The sequence below is a fragment of the Penicillium malachiteum genome (genome assembly GCF_028827825.1).
Source record: "Penicillium malachiteum strain IBT 17515 chromosome Unknown utg000005l:1.0-9002435.0:326005.0-9005861.0, whole genome shotgun sequence".
NCBI classification, from domain to species: domain Eukaryota; kingdom Fungi; phylum Ascomycota; class Eurotiomycetes; order Eurotiales; family Aspergillaceae; genus Penicillium; species Penicillium malachiteum.
Window position 1 is genome coordinate 7,654,374 of NW_026643099.1, and position 16,977 is coordinate 7,671,350.

Consider the following 16,977-nt stretch of genomic DNA (forward strand, 5'->3'; position numbering starts at 1 on the left):
TTCCGCAACAAAATGTTTGATCGCGGGATGAATTAGTCAGCACAATCTTTAGACCCAAAGAGCCACTTTTGGTCCCAGGAATTCAGGCAGAGAATCAGCCTGAATTGCTGACAAGAAAAGAAACAAGAAAGTTTCGATAGAGAAGAAGATGGGTTATCGCAAAGTAAAGGCGAAAGGAACGAAATGTGAGACTGACCGTATGCGGTTGGGGAGAGGAAGAGAGAGAGAGGAGAAAGAGAAGAACGTGTTGTTTACCTGAGAATACACAACCGAGCCCTGGAGGCAGCCCTACCATTCATTCACTTCATTTAACACCAGTGTGGGCTATCTCTGAGCCTTCCAAGGTTATCTGCGCAGAGCAAACAAATAAGCATGTCGGTCAAAACACCACACAGCTCCATATCCCACTCCAATCGTCTTTCACTAGGTGCCCACTCCATCGTCAATTTTCTTTTACACCGAGTTGCTCCATCATTTCACCACATCTCAGCCCTCTGACGTAAATCCAGATGCTCTCCATCTTCCAATCTCGCAGACTTCCGGTCTTTCTTTTCCTCTCTTCCCTATTTTACCTTCCTTAAATTGTCAAGAAGAAATGGGTTCTCTTGATCGTTTCTGCGCCATGAAACCCTCTCGCGGCCCTAAGGGTGATGCTGGTGGTGATGAACCACCTCGCGAGCCCATCCGGGTAAGTAATTCTCATTCTCTCTCAAAGTCCATGTCCGTACGGGTAAGTTATTGTGTAACACACAAACTTCGATGTGATGCCCACCCACTTTGGTCCAACGCTACGATGGCAACAACATACGGCTTCCACCATAACGTCCATCCGCTGGCTCGACTTCCAGCACACTCAACCTTTCAAACTCTTTGAAATTTACTACATCTGCTCAGCTGTAGTGCCTCCACTCCACCTTTCACTTCTCGTTTGACACGCACCTATTTTCCCACCCTCCGTCATCCCGTACTGGAGTCATAAGATCGGTTTGTGGCATTTGATCAGATTTATACTCAATGGCAGACCTCGATTGCATTCATATGTGCTGTGAAGACTGTCAAGATGCGATCAGGCACTCCAATTACCCCTTCATCACATACAATACATGCACATGGACTTTGCTATCTCACGTTCTGCCTTCAACACGTACCTAACAAACCTTTCAGTAGTGCAATCACTGCCGTTGCCATAGCCATTCGCGTGAGAACTGTTGGTACATCAGAGCCATTGATGCCTGGATGTTGGAGCAGAATTTGTTGTCCGAGCAGTATGAAAACAACCTGGGACAGAAGCAAGTTGTAAGGGCCCGAAAAAGCAATAAGTGGATTATGAGCGGTTGCTAATATAAGCCGCAGGTTGGCGTCCCCGGAAGCAGCAGTGAAGATCGTCGAAGTGTGTACCAATCCTTTCAGCATGCTCATATGGTATATAAATCTAACCCTGGGACATTCTTGATAGCCCCACACCTGAAAACTGCCACCCGCGCCTTGAACCCCCCCGGGCGCCGCTCCCAGTCCTGCCCCCGTGGTCTCTCCTGCCGCCACTGTGGCTTGCACCCCCGCTCCCACTCCCGTTCCGTCTGCTGAAAGTCAGTTTAAAATCCTCAGAAGCTCTTGATTATCATCAGCAGCTCAAGTCGACGGTCAATGCTATTAAGGCTTGCAAGTGCTAATGCCATTCATAGGATGGAGGAATCTCATGCAGAAGTTGATATGTTTTCAGCAGAGTCAGGAACAGGCACTAGAACTGTTACAGCGCGATCAGCAGTCTTTGCAGTTGCTAATCCAGCTGGTTGCGCGCAGGATGCTCACTAACGACCCGCTAATTAAGCCGGAGTAGAGACCTCATGTCTCAGCCGTGGTCCATTTTCTTCTCTCGCAATGCGATTTTCTGTTTCGAGCTTGTGTTCTTCTTCTTCTCTACTCGCTATAAATCGTAGTTCTTTGAGTTTTTTCGAAGTCCTTCTGGCCATATGCATTCTGCTCAGTATTAGCTGGCTAAATTGATAGATCTATAGTCAATCGTCTACCTGGTCATGTATAGGATGAACTCTGGTTATTTCATGGTTTCAAGTCGTTATTATGTACTCTGGTACAGACCCGCCCGGGCTTTGCGGAATTAAACTCAAGCCGGATATCCGAAAATTCCGCCGAATTCGCATGTTCAAGTTTGAATTCAATGTTCCCATTCCAAGATCATCTCCGTTGACCACAAGTTCCAAAATGGAAATCGGCTAACCTCGCCGTCATCGGGATCGTGGCGAATAAGCTGAATTACTAGAGTCTGACGTTCTGTGTCATCTAGCTCTGAGGAAATATGTGTGGTATTATATCTTGAAGAAGATATCTTGTTCACTAGCGTATTAAGTAGAAACGGGTGTTCGTTGGAATGGAAAATATCGATCAAAAAATGGGTAAAAAGAGGACATCTGGACAGTATGATTTCGCTTGATCCAATTTCATGTGATCTTTATCAGTATTGGCTGCCCTATAGTACTCCGCCGGGTGGGATGGTTCCAAGGTTCAGTTGATGATGTACACATGTGGGCACTGATATAGCCCTCTTGACTACAAACTCGAAATAGGAGGTATATTCCTCCTTCAACTGTTTTTTCATCTCCGACTTTCTTTAACCTCCGACTCATCCAGCCCTTCGGAGTTCTTTCAAGGGACATATTTGCTTCTTCAAGTTTTATCTTCGATCTGCCGAGTTCCGAGTCCCGAGTCCCGAGTCTCCGGAACAAAGTGGAGAACTTCGGAGATCAGTGATGAGTGGACGGAGTACCTGCTGGGCATTGATTCAGCGATTGCACTTCTCAACCTGATCTAGCGGAATGGAAATACTATAATTTCTCTTTTGATGTCTCCGCAGATCATGACGGCAGCTACTGGGCCAATCGTGCGGATCTTGCCAGGTCTCAACTACCGATTTTCTTCTGCTCGGCACGTCTGCCGGCTGTGGATTCAGCATATATATATATATGATGTTGATCAACCACCCCTCTTCCTCCGCGAACAACATCATCCTCCAACTTGAACTTGAACTCAAACTCAAGTGCGACCTAAATACTTCAACTTGAACTTATACATCATGTTCTACCAACCTGGAATTACCGATCATGGTCTTCCCCATGATCCATTTAAGGTAAATCACCATCAAGCTTCAAGAAAAATCATATTCACACCAGCTAAATCTGAATAGGCATGTGTTGTACCGAGACCTATTGGCTGGATCTCCACCATGAACAAAAAGGGCCAGGCCAACTTAGCTCCATACAGTCAATTCAATAACCTCTCATTCGACCCTCCGCTAGTCATGTTCAGCTCAAATCAGACTTCCCAGGAGAACCGAAAAGACACCGTGGTGAACGCCGAGCAGACAGGAAAGTTTGTCTGGAACCTGGCCACCTGGGATCTGCGAGAAGCTGTCAACATCTCGGCTGAACAGGTTCCCTATGGAGTCGATGAGTTTGAGCGCGCTGGCCTAGCTAAGGAGCCCGGGACACTGACTGGTATCCCCATGGTTCGGGACTCGCCAATCAAGTTTGAGTGCGAGTATTTATCAACCCTGCGAATTCCTGGCAACGCGCCTATGGGTTCAGTCGATGTTGTGATTGGCCGAGTTGTAGGAATTCATATCAAGGATGAGGTGTTGGTAAATGGACTGATCGAAGTCTCGCTGACTAAGCCGATTGCGCGCTGTGGCTATTTTCAATACACAGTTGTGGAGAAGACATTCGATATGATCATTCCTGGTATGTCTGAGGATGTCCTATATGGGCTAGAAGGCAACTCTCGGAAAAATAGGGAGGCAGATGCACGCAGAAAAGATCTGGATGTGTGATTGTCATGGAAGATGGGTTTTGTGAACCTCGGAAGCTCGGAATTTATCGAAGTTGTGCTTGGCTGGATCATGCGGCTTATCCGAAACCTTATTTCAATCCCCGGGTCTATCAAGTCTATCCGAAGTTCATAAGACTGAAATTGCGATAACAATGGTATTCAGAAATTAGAATGATCACATCTGATGTATTTGAATCTGTTCCTTTTTTGTATACAGGAAGTTCTTGTAAATAGCGAATTTGAGAGATTGCTTACTTTCAAAAGGTATGGTTTTCAACGAATAATCTCGACGCAGACGCGTGGTTACAGTAGTGTAACACTCTACCAGACATGAGAAATATTATTATCGAGATACCAGATATTCGAAATGTGACAGATAAACGGTAAAGGCCTCTGATATTTTGCGATATTTGTTCTAGGTATTCGCTCACTCAGAGCGCAACCTCAGAACCTCCCACCTCCAATATTGCAACCTCTCAACTTCCTACCTTGTATTACACTTTTCCAACACGCCGTTCAAACTTTGGCTACAGACTACATCTCATCTCAGACTTCAAAAACTCCCGGACCATACAAATTTCCCGAGTGGCTCACAAGATCCAGACTTGGCGTGGAGACGAACGTTCTTGAATGAGCCCCTGCAAGCTTTCAACAAACAACATTCCAACTCCTTCTCTCCTCAGCCGAGTGAGCATTACCTGAGAGATATTTGCTGTTGCCGCTTCAACCAACAAAGATGAACGCTTCCAATCCTATTGACCTGGCCGAGATCGCCAGGTCAAACGCAGCCGCACATGATACTCTGATTCGGGAGAAGAGCACGCCTCACGAAGCCAAGGTGGACAAGGAGCTCATTGAGGAAGCTCAGGTCAGATATCAGCTGCCAAATCACCCCAGCACCGACTTCGGATCGCCAGAGCTGCTGTATCCAAACGAGGAGGAGTTGATGACCCTTCGTCGTGTGGCGGACAGTATTCCTTGGGCGGTTTATACCGTGGCATTCGTGGAGTTGTGTGAGCGATTTTCTTATTATGAAACCTTCGCAGTTTCTGAGTCTCTCCCAAGCTAAAGGTTTGAGCGTTGTCGCAAAATTGCTAACCACCCCAGTTATGAATTTTATTCAACGACCCCTCCCAAAGGGCTCAAAGACTGGTGCATTACCCACTGGTGGAGACTTTGAAAATGGTGTCCCTGCTGCCCTCGGAATGGGTCAGCGAGCCTCGACAGGTTTGACGCTATGTGAGTTACCCTGCAAGTCCCTGAGTCTTTCTGTGACAGCTAATGGAAAACAGTTAACCAATTTTGGAATTACACGATGCCACTTGCTGGCGCTTTCGTGGCTGATCAATATTGGGGGGAGATTCAAGACTATAATGGCCGCTATTGCAGCAACCTTCCTAGGACACCCCATGCTGATTTGCTCTGCCATCCCAGCAGTGATTGCAAAGCCCGGAGGCTCAATTTCCTGTTTCACCATCGGCCTTGTGATTATGGGCTTTGACACCGGTGGATTCAAGCCTAATATCTCCACGCTAATTGGTGAGCAGTACAAACATGAACGGCCATTCATTCGAGTCCTGCCCAGTGGCGAGCGAGTCATTGTGGATCCTGCGGCGACTATTTCGAGAATGTACCTCTATTTCTATCTACTCACAAATCTAGGGAGCTTAGTCAGGTCACGATGTCATTTAGTAAACGGTATGTCGGGTTCTACCTCTCTTTCCTTCTCCCGACATTGATGTATCTTTTTTGTCCCGCTGTACTTTATTTGTGTCGAAAAGGATATCGTCTAGCCCCACCCACTGGTTTGGCGTATCCCCAAGCATTCAGACTCTGGGGATTGGCCATGAATGGTCGTTGGTCCCTCAATCCAATGAAGATGTAAGTATCTCAATGAAAATTCTTTGAGCCCTGCTGACATTTACCAAGTTTTAAGGGAGGTGATACGACTCACTTTTGGGACCACGTGAAGCCCAGCTACCTCGGATCTAATAAGCCCGAATGGATGAATCTCGACGACGAATGGGTTGACGAGGTTCGACGTGGGCTGAGCGCATGTGCTGTCTTCCTTTGGTATCCATTGTATTGTATGAGGCCCGGCTTTTCCTGGTATATTGATCTCTTGCTAACTGATTCAGGGCTGGCGTACAACCAAATGATCAACAATCTCACTTCCCAAGCGGCAACCATGCAACTTGCCGGTGTTCCGAATGACATTATCAATAACTTGAATCCCCTTTCACTCATCATATTCATTCCAATCATGGACCAGATCGTATATCCGGGTTTGCGTCGCATGGGAATCAGGTTTACACCATTGAAGCGTATCACCGCCGGATTCATCGTCGCTGGCTGTGCCATGATATCCGCCACCGTGACTCAGCACTACATCTACAAGAATGGGCCATGCGGGCACAACGCTAACCACTGCTTAGAGGTTGAGGGCAAACACACTGCAATCTCTGTCTGGGTGCAGGCCGTCACATACATCCTGGCAGGTATATCAGAGATCTTCGCCTCGGTGACCTCGCTGGAGTATGCTTTTACAAAAGCACCTCGAAACATGCGGTCCCTGGTCAAGCTGTTTCTCTTTTCATGACTGCTTTCTCAGCGGCGATAGGTCAGGCGCTGGTTGCACTAGCTGCTGACCCGCTACTGGAATGGAACTATGGCGTGACGGCCATCTGAGCATTCATTGGTGGTGTTGGATTTTGGCTCATCAACTATAAGTTGGACCGAGACGGGGATTGACTGAATATGCTCCCGCAAAGTCAGTTCGCTGGAAAAGTGGGAGCAACAGATGAGGGGAAATGACAACTACACAGATTGAAAGCGCCTCGGACTTCGAGACTTATGAACTGGCTTACTCTATTTTATGCAGCAATTTATGATCACTGAATCTTTCCCATTGTTCCAGTATTTAGTATTATGGTACCAGTTTTCGTAGAGGACGTCTTTGGCTCCCCTAGTTTGTGTATAGCCAAGACCTCTGAATTCCTGATATTATATCTCCATAGGTATTAAATATTGTAAGTTATCATACGATTGATTAGAATTATAGTTTGTCAGGATTTATTTCCAGTCGGATTTGCAGGCTCACAAACTGTAAAAATTAGTCTGATAAATGATTGACATGTTTGCCTGATTTCTTCAGCCACCAACCTCGCGTGGCCCTGGACTCTTTCACTCTTCCACCTACGTGATCAGCCACGTCGGCCCACGTCAGTTTTTCTTTTCAAGAAGATGTCTTCCTCCGGTAACCAGCCGGCGTCCATCGCACCTGACCGTCCTGTAAGTCTACTCACACCCATGTCAGAGAACGCCCGCCTGTATCATTCATCAACCATATTTTATGCCATGGATATTATGAAAGCGCGTCAGCCTGGCCTCCATGTCCCATAATTTATCATAACAGCTCAACTCCATGAGAGAGACCTGTTATGGTAAGTCATGAGGCTTTTTGGTGCAGCCCACTTCATCCCGCGCGTCTGGAGTCTTGACACACCAAGCCTCTCAACATGAACTTCACCATCCTGAGAAGCGCTGATCTATCATGACGCCTCATATACCAAATTCCAATCAAACGTTTGAACAAATTGATATCTACGGGCAGATACGTTGATCTGCGTAGGATTTACAAAGCTAATAGAGACTCAAACACCTCTCAGCCGCCTTGCCGCATTGCCTCTCCTTCTCCCCCTGCATCGCCACACCGACCATGTCTAGGATGTAGTGTGCTCGGGTATGACGCTCTGAAATGCCGAGCCTACCATCGTTTCGCCAGTCGCGCCATCCCAGGAGTAAAAATGCCAACCGTGAAAATCGAAGAGGATTCCGAAGATGCCGGAAGCATTTTTCCTGATGAAATGAAGGGTTGGCTGAATCACCGTCGTAAGCCTGGTCGCGGACATCATCGTCAACAAGTCGGACGTGAGTATTGAGTTTCTGGTGTTACATCATGAAATGTTGTACTAATTTATCTTATCCAGCTCGTGGGCCTGTTTCTGCCGGTGCGTTTCTATTCTGAAGTGACAGACTTCGAATCCTCATTCCGAACCCTCTAACAAAATACTGCTTAGCTCGGACAAGCAATCCTCGTGCCACTACTGGTGAGTTGCAGCTCCAATCCTCTAGCTCTCACTCTCAACAATAATCAAGAGAGGTGGCGTTTGAGCAACACAACCAATTTTGGCTTCATTCTTCTGAAAGCATGCTAATCAGAGCTATAGTGCCTAGAACCGCTACTTCCAGTGAGTTTTCTTATAACTGGGCTTCAATCCTACTCTCAAATGGCCACAGGGTCTATGAAGAGGTCTAGATATCATAATTATGATATCCTCGAATCCTAAAAAATACACACAATTCTGATTTTGGTGCAGTGATGCCCATCACACGTCCCGTCGTCTCTCTGCCTGTCAATCAGTCGGCACCGGTTGCACCGGGTAAGCTCTTAACTATATCGTCCCTTTGATGATTCTCTTAAGTTCCAATGATCTCATCCGGAGCATAGAGACCACACCTGTCAATGCAAGATTCTAACACGTTTATCCAGTTTCCTCCACCAGCACTGTCCTTGATATTGCCTCGACTTTGGGTAAGCATCCATTTGTGCGAAAAGATCTATTTGAATCAACTCAAGCTCGCATTCTTTGATTGAGTGACTATCATTTGCATTGATTGATTATCAAGACAAAAGGAGTTGTTTGGAAGAGCTTGAAGGCTAACTGGTTGGAATTATAGCGTTCCTGAAGGACGAGTCTCTCCGACTGGAGGAGAAGATGGCAGCCATGGAGCAGCAATTTGAGATGAGAATCTCTGCTCTCGAGCGACACATTGACGGACTGAAGAAGGCCCTGCAGTAGAGGACGTTTCACCATGACTTTTTTTGTTTACATTAAGACTTCCATGCCGGAGAAGGGGGGGGCTGGCAATGAATGCTTTTACTTCCGGCAGGTTCTCAACTTTTTTCCTCTGCCACCACCACTTTAGGTCTTAGTTGTAAGGCTAAAATAGCTAAACTCATTGTAAAGCCGAGTGCATATTGATGTCTCTGTAGATATTCTGACCTTTAATATTCAAACATGAACCACATGTAAACTTGCTGACAGGCAGAATAGATATTACCTTGGGATTGATCGCCAACATTACATCCGGAGAATAGAATATGGATGTAATGTTGGCGATCAATCCCAAGCTTCAGATCAGTCTTCTCTTGACCAATAGTTTTCTTAGTAGCTTCAAAAATGCCTTTTAGTATTTTACAATAGAAGACGTGGATAGAATATTGAATTATTATTTCACGACTGCATATGCTTCAATTAATCCGTAGATTGGGCTTCCTTGGCCTCACGCTCTATCCTCTGCTGTTGGGTTCGCATGTACAGGAACTTAACCGACTCTCTTGAGCGCGCCAGTTCTTGAACCCATGTTGGAAGGCCACGCAGCATACTTCCAATGGCCAAGCGACTAGGAATTATGATCTGCCCGCTGTTCTGGGTGAATACTTGCTTACAGATAGCATCCGACACCTCTTGCACCGTCATGATGGGCTCTCCGTAATATTGTTCATGATCTGTGAGAACCTTGATCATAGGCGTACGAACCCAGTAGGGATGAATGATACTACAGAGAGAGTTAGTTCTAGTTTAATAAAAAGTGCATCCTTCTCATGAGATGATCCAACTTACCTGGTTCGTACTCTTGGCGCATTATAGTAATGGCGCAATTCCTGACGCAAAGACTCGTGAAAGGCCAAGGCACTAGCTTTGGAGCAGGAATAATCTGCAATCTCCACAAGACCAACAAAGCTTGCCATACTAGCGACAGTAATGACATGGCCATGATTTGCGCGAATCATAGCAGGAATAAACTCGCGCACTGTGAGGAAGTGGGATATTGTGTTGACTTCAAAGGTCTGACGAATTTTAGCCTCGGGTTTACTTAAAATCGTTCCCTCATTCCCAACGCCAGCGTTATTGATCAGGACTGTGGGCTCGCCGTGGTCCTTTCGGATCTGCTTGGCGACCTCGGCAATACTCTCAGACGAGGTGATATCGGTGCGGTAAAAGGAGACAGTGGCTGGGAGCTCAAAGGTAGGCTCGACGATGTCCAGAACCATCACGCGTACACCCTTTTGTGCAAGATCTTCCATGACCTGTTTACCGATTCCGGAGCAGCCTCCCGTCAAGAGCACGAGTTCTTTTGAGGAATCCCAACGTTGATTGCATGTCCAGTTGTTGGATGTCCATTGTGAAAGCGAGTTATTGATCGCGCGCAGAGCTCTCAGGCCCAGAAGTGCTCCAGCAGCTTTTTGCGCGATGGGATTCTGCAGTAACTGTTGTGCCGGGGCGGGTAACTGCGCCAGAGCAGTCCGGGAGTATTGCTGGATGAGATCAAGCGCAGCTGACATGGTGAGTATTTGACAAGTGGTTTATTGAAGGCGCAACAGAGAGTGACACTACGGAAGAAAAGCTGTACTACGTGGGCGACGAGAGATATTTTATCATCACACAGAGTCCACTCGGGTGTTGATCAGTCTGGCAAGTTGGGACGAGATGACAAAAATGGAAATAATTACACGGGCCGAGGCCTACTTACAACCAATCAGAGAATTCACCGGGAGCTTAATCAAAATGGGAAACCTATGCGAGTCTACCAATCAGAGTCTGTTCTTTCAGGTAATGTGGGGTCGAAATTGATTCACATGCAATTAATTCCCCGCATATGCATCTTTCAACTCATTAAGATCTATATTCTGTGCAGATTACCCCAGGGACTATGACAATAAGCGATCAGAGATCTTATCCGACCGAGGATCTTCAAACGTAAGGTTGTTCTAACCGGTTCGGTATGATTTCATCTCTTGTGAAATTTGAGTTGCCTAGGATCTACTCTGGAGTTCGGAGTACAGGGCTCGGATAACCATGAGCATAGTCTCATACAACTACTTCAGGTCTCCTAGTCAGACATTTGCCCTCTCTCATCCATGGCTGTTGAGGCTCTCTGCTGCGCAGCCCTGGGGGTTAACAAACATCTGATGATACCGAGGCCGAGGCCCACTTCTCAACCGTTCTAAGCGCCGATCTCTCTTACTGGGGCCACTTCCTCCAAATGGGGAGAAATCTCTCCGGGATTGCGATTTTCAACATTGCAACCTATAATGGCCTCAAGATAGTAGTGCCCACCATATATGGTCATTATCGCTAGCAGTCATGGACGCGGAGTTACAAGGCTTTATGGACCATGGAAATCATTTTTGACTCAATGACGGACTCATCCTCATGCGCGATCCCATCGACTAGAATTATCTCACCTAGCCACTAGTCCACAAGCACTGGTATTGTGATAGACACCAAACCCTATGGTTTTGAGAGGCTCTGCCTAGACAGTTAGCGCATAACTCCCTAAGAGCCTTATCGTTGGGTTGATCCCGTCGGAAGATCCAGCACAAAGCAGAGAAAAGTGCGGTCGCCCGCGTTCAACATCAAGAATGTCCGGGCCATGTATTCTGTGATGGAAGTAAAACAATCCATCTAGCGATGAGGTTGGATATGGAACCTATGAATCCAATACAGGGAATCCAATGCAGGGAGCAAGCTGGCGAGGTGGTCAGATAGAGATGGGAGTTTGGGCGAATTTCTAATGCTTCAGATGTTGAAGGAATCGGTCCTGCTGCCACGAGCTGTGAATTTCGCTTCATGTCAACCTCCGAGAACAAGGCTGCAGAGACATTGCTTAGCATCCTTGAGCTCAACATAGGGAAAATTCTAAATGTTGTCTTCTTGGCGATGGATTTTCTTCTTTTCCAGTTGATCGCTCAACGCTTGAACGCTAAACCAGGCAATAATAAACGATAATGTTCTTGCTGAAACTCATCTTCGAAGAAAGAAAGGGTAGAGTATTGAAATAGGGAGAGGGCTAAAAGAGAGGGGGAGAGAGAAAAAAAAAAAAAAGGATAGCATGTCCTGGTTTCGATCCAGGGTCTGTTTTGAGTTAGTTTATTGTTCGGCAACCATGTGGTAGAGTAGTGAGACTGACCCTCCGGGTTATGAGCCCCTATTAATTTTGTTAGTAATTGTGTGATTTTGACTAAGAAGTCATGTGACATAGGGCGCTCTTCCCCTGAGCTAACATGCTGATTTTGGTGCTGGCTCGCATTTCCAGACACTATATACCGCTTTTACCCGTCGAAGTAGTGCAACAACCACTAGTGTTAATTATCTTTACAATGTGGACTTGAATATTATTTTTATTTCATTATTTCAACGATTACGGATGGCTATAGCGGCCATTTTATCAAAACGTATTTTACTAAGGCATCAGTTCATTTTCATTTGTTTGGCAGAAAGAAAAATAACTGGGAATACCATAGCGTAAAAACACCCAAAGGCTCCTAACTTGAAGCTGCCGCTACCCACCTGGGAATTTGATACTAGGCGGTAGTATAAGTAGGGGGTGTCTGTTTCAAATGTTGACTTTATGTAGGTTTTTCAAGTTCAAGTTGCTCCTGTAGTAACCAGAAATCCTTCAAGTTCCACCCATATTTTCTCTCCCATATTTTCTAATCTAGACCTTGGGAGATGTTATTAATTTCAAGTTGAGGATTTTATCTTCGTGGTAGCAACAGTCCTTAGTGTGGTCATTATGGTTGGTGATATCTTAGGGGTTAGGCAGATATTTTGTGCAGTATTCTGCCCAGGTGTACAGCACTTGAGTGAACGTCCCCAGGACACGTTGGAAGAAGCTGTAGGGAACATAGATTGATGTACGTTCTAATCCTGCAGAGCTCTAACTAGTATACATGTAGTACATGGCGGTCTGCTAGGCAGTCTTAGACTATGCATGAATATGTACCTTGTAAATCTGGTTTTGAGACAATGCCCGCTATAAGCTTCCGTAAATGCTGGAAACAGCAAACTTCAAAAAATAATCCCAAGATTAAAATGACTTCTGACGCTTCAATTGTCTAAAATTCTCAGAATCAGAGTCACTGAACTCATTCCTCCGCTTGGTCTTCACAGCGCGAGGTTGCCGCAGAGGTGCTGTCTTCACAGGTTCAATCCGCTCAATATCAAATCTCATAAACAAAGTACAGTGATGCGAGCAGGTCCAAATGCTCGAGATCCGAGGAGTGCCGCGTGGAAATCCTCCAAGTACAATATATGCCACCACATTTCCGATCTTGGTTCCAATTATCGCCTTGTACTCCGGCGTGTTGTACTTCCACTCAACCAATTTTTCATCCGGCCAAGAGAGTCCGTTCTTTTCAGTGTAAAGCTGGTGCTTGATGAATTTCTTTGTTGGTTTATGAACTACATCACACAAAATGATATGTTTCAAAGTATCAATGGGGTATTTTGCCTCATATGCGGCCTGTGCGATTTGCGAGGATGGTGGTCCAGCCTCCGGCCCAGTACCAGGTCGACGGTACATAGTGTCGATGTACAGGATTCCGGGTGCGATATGTCCTTCCCAGAGTTGTAATTGCAAGTCTTTCTCATCTTGGGCATTTTTCACGTTTGGATCCAGGAGTACTCGGTACGTACGGGCCCATTCGGATGGTTTGGGGAGCATCATGTGTTCTTCAATAGTTTCGTCCAGATCGCCTGTGTCATAGTATATCAATCCTTCGTCGGTATTGAGAAAGCCTTGCTTGATGAGGTCTGCTAGTTTTAGAGTTGATTTCTCTATTGGACATTTCCTGCCCGCAGGTACTCCTTCCAGCCATCTTTGGCGGAGAGTACCGCGCCATTGGAGAGCAGCGAAATTAATCGAATCTTTCATCTTCACAGTCACTGCCATGTGAAATGCTGTTACTCTGAGTGATACTTGGCTTTGTGTTCTTTCTGTGAACAAACTGGGGAACCATGTCCATTTAATACTCTGTGAGGCCCTTGTCTAAGATTATTGTGAATAGTGATGAGCCAAATATGGATCATGGTTCCATGTAGACAATTATAGCTCTTTCAATATTCTCCATTCATTCTCAGGATAGTGAAGACAGTGAAGCAGTATGCTCTCTCGATCCATCTCTGCTTCAAGAAACTCAAGAGAACACAAAGAATGTTGGAAGCCATGGAAGGCCCTCGAGATCTAATCGTCAATCTTTCATTCCTTGAAACACAGCCACTCATTGTTATGCGAATACAAAAATTTATCAAAAAATGACAGGTAATCAGAATAATTCTTGTTCACCAGACTAAAATTGGAAACTCGAGTCTTGATAATTCATCGTCACCGGCTAAGCCCCATGCAAGGCCTCTCTTTTTGTTTGCAAAGACAGACTTGATCGAGGCTGGCATCCCCTTTGTCCAACAGCGGATCAATGGCCTATGACTCAAACTTGAATCAGCGATGTCCATCCGATAAGATTTCCGAGTCCCTACTTACCTGTGAATACTTAGTATTCTGCACCACCAGATTGCTTAAAAAGTGGTCAACCTGTTCACAATTTGCGATTTTATATCCTCTTGCGCCCACACCAGGAGCAAAATCTTCAAACAGTTTGTTGTAATCCCATTCCGGAACATAATCATAATCTGCATCCAAGCCCCGGAAATAGCGCTCCACGGTATATCCTTTAGATCCTTTATTATTCAAGATAAATCTGTAAACAAAGCAGTCGGAAATAGAATCCCGAGTCTAGGTTAACAATGAAGTACAAAATCGGAGTGATCCCGTGAAGGTTCAACACTGAGAATGCTTGAACGGTCAATTGAAGCGAGCTTTCACCTGTGATCAGCACGATACGCTTATACTTCGACCCAAGTTCCTTGGCACTGATTGACCCGCCGACCACAGCACCGGTGGCATACCTAATACTTCCTCACACGGCCTGAGTCCAGTGAGATGCGCCAGGTGGAAGTATTGATAATTCCGAACTGGGAGATTCCCGTTTCAGTCATGGGAGGCCACCTGGTTGGAGAAATCCGGAGAGCCGCTGGGAATGTTAGAAGAGGGTTTTGGATTACTTCAAAAGCCACATACATTCCAGGGCCAGTCTTGAGTGATTTCGCTGCCATTGCCCTGCGGTAGTGGCGCCGCAGGGACCAGTACTTGGGAGCAAGACTGGAGAGAAGCGGTGCTCTCGATGGCTTCGGTCAACTTGGGTAGGACCTGCTCTGGTTAGTCAATCCTGAATCAAGAACTGAGACCCGTTTACATAGCTTATTCCAACATCGTAGACTTCTTCGCCGATCTATCATATGTTAGAATACTATGCTCGGCAGAAATATTCGATATGTTTACCTTGGTGAAAAATCGCTGGAAGTTGATAATAATAGATATGACATTCTCAGTGAACCCGCCACTGCTATTCTCATTAGCTCGAAATTAGATAACAGGGAGGTCTGCTCTTACGTGTTGAAATCACTTCGCTCATTACATCCCAACCATAAGACGTAGTAGTAGTCGGATGTCTCCACCATCTCGATTACGTTCGCGTGAGATCCAACGCCTACATACTAGAGACCTGCAAAGTAAGACGAGTCCTCTCCGACGATTCCTTCACCCAGAATTGTGATCAAGTTTGGTACTTTGATCGTATTCACTAGAGGCTGGATGGATGGTTCCCAGTAGTGTCTCGTTGCGCCTTCATCCACGATGAGAATTGGGCTTTGAGAGGAAAATGGCTTCTGTATGGTATTTCTAACTGGCTCATATACCGCATCTGGGTCAATTTTAGGCAACGTCTGACTGAGTTCGTTCTCGAGGACAGTGACCGGAACTTTGGTATAGCTATATCCGCGATTCCGATAGATCTTCTCCGACAATAATTTCAGACATGGAACCAAGTGATAAGTTCAGATCAATAGATTCTTCTGATATACTGAACTCCAAAAAAGAAACAATCCTTCATAGAGATTGAGCTCTTTTAAAGCCTACTATTCATAAGATACATGTCCCATGCAAATCGCATCCATCACACATACATCTGTAGCGGTAAGACTCATTACAGGGGATTCTCCGAGACCCTGGACCCCATTCAGATGTCTATATTCTATCAAAAATCAGATGAATACAAGAATTCCACACATGCGCATGCATATAAGCAGTTTGCCTCGACGAATGAGCAGCTCTGGATCTATGCCTCTGCATTAGATCGTCGGCTAACAGCATAAAATTCACACTATGTACGCATCGCTTATCATCCATCGCACCTTACAAGCTGTCATTCTGTCCTTTTTTGCCGATGAAAGCTTGTATGGAATTAGGTATGTAGTTGGCCTGGTGCAGACTGCTCCTACAGGGAGAAAGCCTGTTTTTCCCAAGCTAGTCCAACAGCAGCCAGGCTAGACCCTTCATACGAGAACAGACTGACCCGAAAGCAAAGCTGGGAGTTCAGACAAATCTCTCAAGTCCGTTCAGAGTAGGCCTGATCCAAGACTCTTGAGTATCATGATATCACCATCTGCGCAAATGAAGATACGAACACGATTGAATGTGTTCGATTTGTGCACGTGTAGGCCGTTGATTCCTTTCACGTAATGCTATGTCGTAGCGAATGTTTCTATTCTTGGTACCGAAGTAAAAACCTGGTTTATACGGGGAAGAGACTCTGAACCAAGATGCAGCGTCGTATCCATTATCCGTCTACGGGTCAACAAGAGCGGGAAGAACTTCGAAGAAAAAAAAGATAGAAACTTAGCTTGACACTTCTCACTAAGAATAGAATGACCAACACTGTCACACTGTCACACTGTCACAACTATTAGCAAGAGAACTCCAGTTCTCTCGGTAAAGCGGGCCGTGCCATCTGCCTCAGGCCCACATTCCGCATACATACCAGTCAACATTCCTCTCCCAGTCACCACTTGCTATGAAATGGCTTCCTCTAGACTGTTCTTTTATCTAAAATCCTGTTTACTGGGGGCTGGGCATTTCGTGAGAATGTTTTTCCTTCTTCTCGCCTCCTCGAATCCTATGTCCGGACTCAATCGTTGCCACCATTGGTAGTCTAGATGGTACTCATGTATGAGAGGCTAGGCGCGACAACATGCTGATCGCTACTAAATTTTTCAATTATAGAAATTTCCACTCTTGGACGCCTGACAGCCGTTAGTAGAACCTTCGAAAGCGTGTCAACGCAATGTTTGACAGTAAGGTCAGCACCTTATACAATACATTTTCTACTATACC

At 45.8% G+C, this 16,977-nt stretch overlaps 7 protein-coding genes across 7 annotated transcripts; 4 read left to right on the forward strand and 3 right to left on the reverse strand.

The window, feature by feature from the left end:
• Window positions 1-595: 595 nt before the first annotated feature.
• N7483_012829 (uncharacterized protein) lies at window positions 596-874 on the forward strand (the record flags this gene model as incomplete). Its single annotated transcript, XM_057096256.1, has 2 exons — window positions 596-688; window positions 716-874. 2 exons carry the CDS (start codon window positions 596-598, stop codon window positions 872-874), a joined length of 252 nt encoding a protein of 83 aa, XP_056942227.1.
• A 2,214-nt stretch (window positions 875-3,088) lies between these two features.
• Window positions 3,089-3,841, forward strand: N7483_012830 (flavin reductase family protein; the record flags this gene model as incomplete). Its single annotated transcript, XM_057096257.1, has 2 exons — window positions 3,089-3,142; window positions 3,200-3,841. 2 exons carry the CDS (start codon window positions 3,089-3,091, stop codon window positions 3,839-3,841), a joined length of 696 nt encoding a protein of 231 aa, XP_056942228.1.
• Window positions 3,842-4,576: 735 nt separating this feature from the next.
• On the forward strand, window positions 4,577-6,439 carry N7483_012831 (uncharacterized protein; the record flags this gene model as incomplete). Its single annotated transcript, XM_057096258.1, has 5 exons — window positions 4,577-4,853; window positions 4,948-5,538; window positions 5,622-5,721; window positions 5,770-5,927; window positions 5,979-6,439. 5 exons carry the CDS (start codon window positions 4,577-4,579, stop codon window positions 6,437-6,439), a joined length of 1,587 nt encoding a protein of 528 aa, XP_056942229.1.
• A 1,207-nt stretch (window positions 6,440-7,646) lies between these two features.
• On the forward strand, window positions 7,647-8,702 carry N7483_012832 (uncharacterized protein; the record flags this gene model as incomplete). The annotated part of the gene is made up of 2 exons (XM_057096259.1): window positions 7,647-7,770; window positions 8,581-8,702. The coding sequence occupies 2 exons, from the start codon at window positions 7,647-7,649 to the stop codon at window positions 8,700-8,702; spliced, it is 246 nt and encodes an 81-aa protein (XP_056942230.1).
• Window positions 8,703-9,158: 456 nt separating this feature from the next.
• N7483_012833 (Dehydrogenase RED2) lies at window positions 9,159-10,249 on the reverse strand (the record flags this gene model as incomplete). The annotated part of the gene is made up of 2 exons (XM_057096260.1): window positions 9,159-9,462; window positions 9,528-10,249. 2 exons carry the CDS (start codon window positions 10,247-10,249, stop codon window positions 9,159-9,161), a joined length of 1,026 nt encoding a protein of 341 aa, XP_056942231.1.
• A 2,528-nt stretch (window positions 10,250-12,777) lies between these two features.
• Window positions 12,778-13,641, reverse strand: N7483_012834 (uncharacterized protein; the record flags this gene model as incomplete). Its single annotated transcript, XM_057096261.1, has 1 exon — window positions 12,778-13,641. One exon carries the CDS (start codon window positions 13,639-13,641, stop codon window positions 12,778-12,780), a length of 864 nt encoding a protein of 287 aa, XP_056942232.1.
• A 1,099-nt stretch (window positions 13,642-14,740) lies between these two features.
• On the reverse strand, window positions 14,741-15,266 carry N7483_012835 (uncharacterized protein; the record flags this gene model as incomplete). Its single annotated transcript, XM_057096262.1, has 5 exons — window positions 14,741-14,779; window positions 14,827-14,955; window positions 15,002-15,037; window positions 15,088-15,148; window positions 15,199-15,266. 5 exons carry the CDS (start codon window positions 15,264-15,266, stop codon window positions 14,741-14,743), a joined length of 333 nt encoding a protein of 110 aa, XP_056942233.1.
• Between the last annotated feature and the right edge of the window lie 1,711 nt (window positions 15,267-16,977).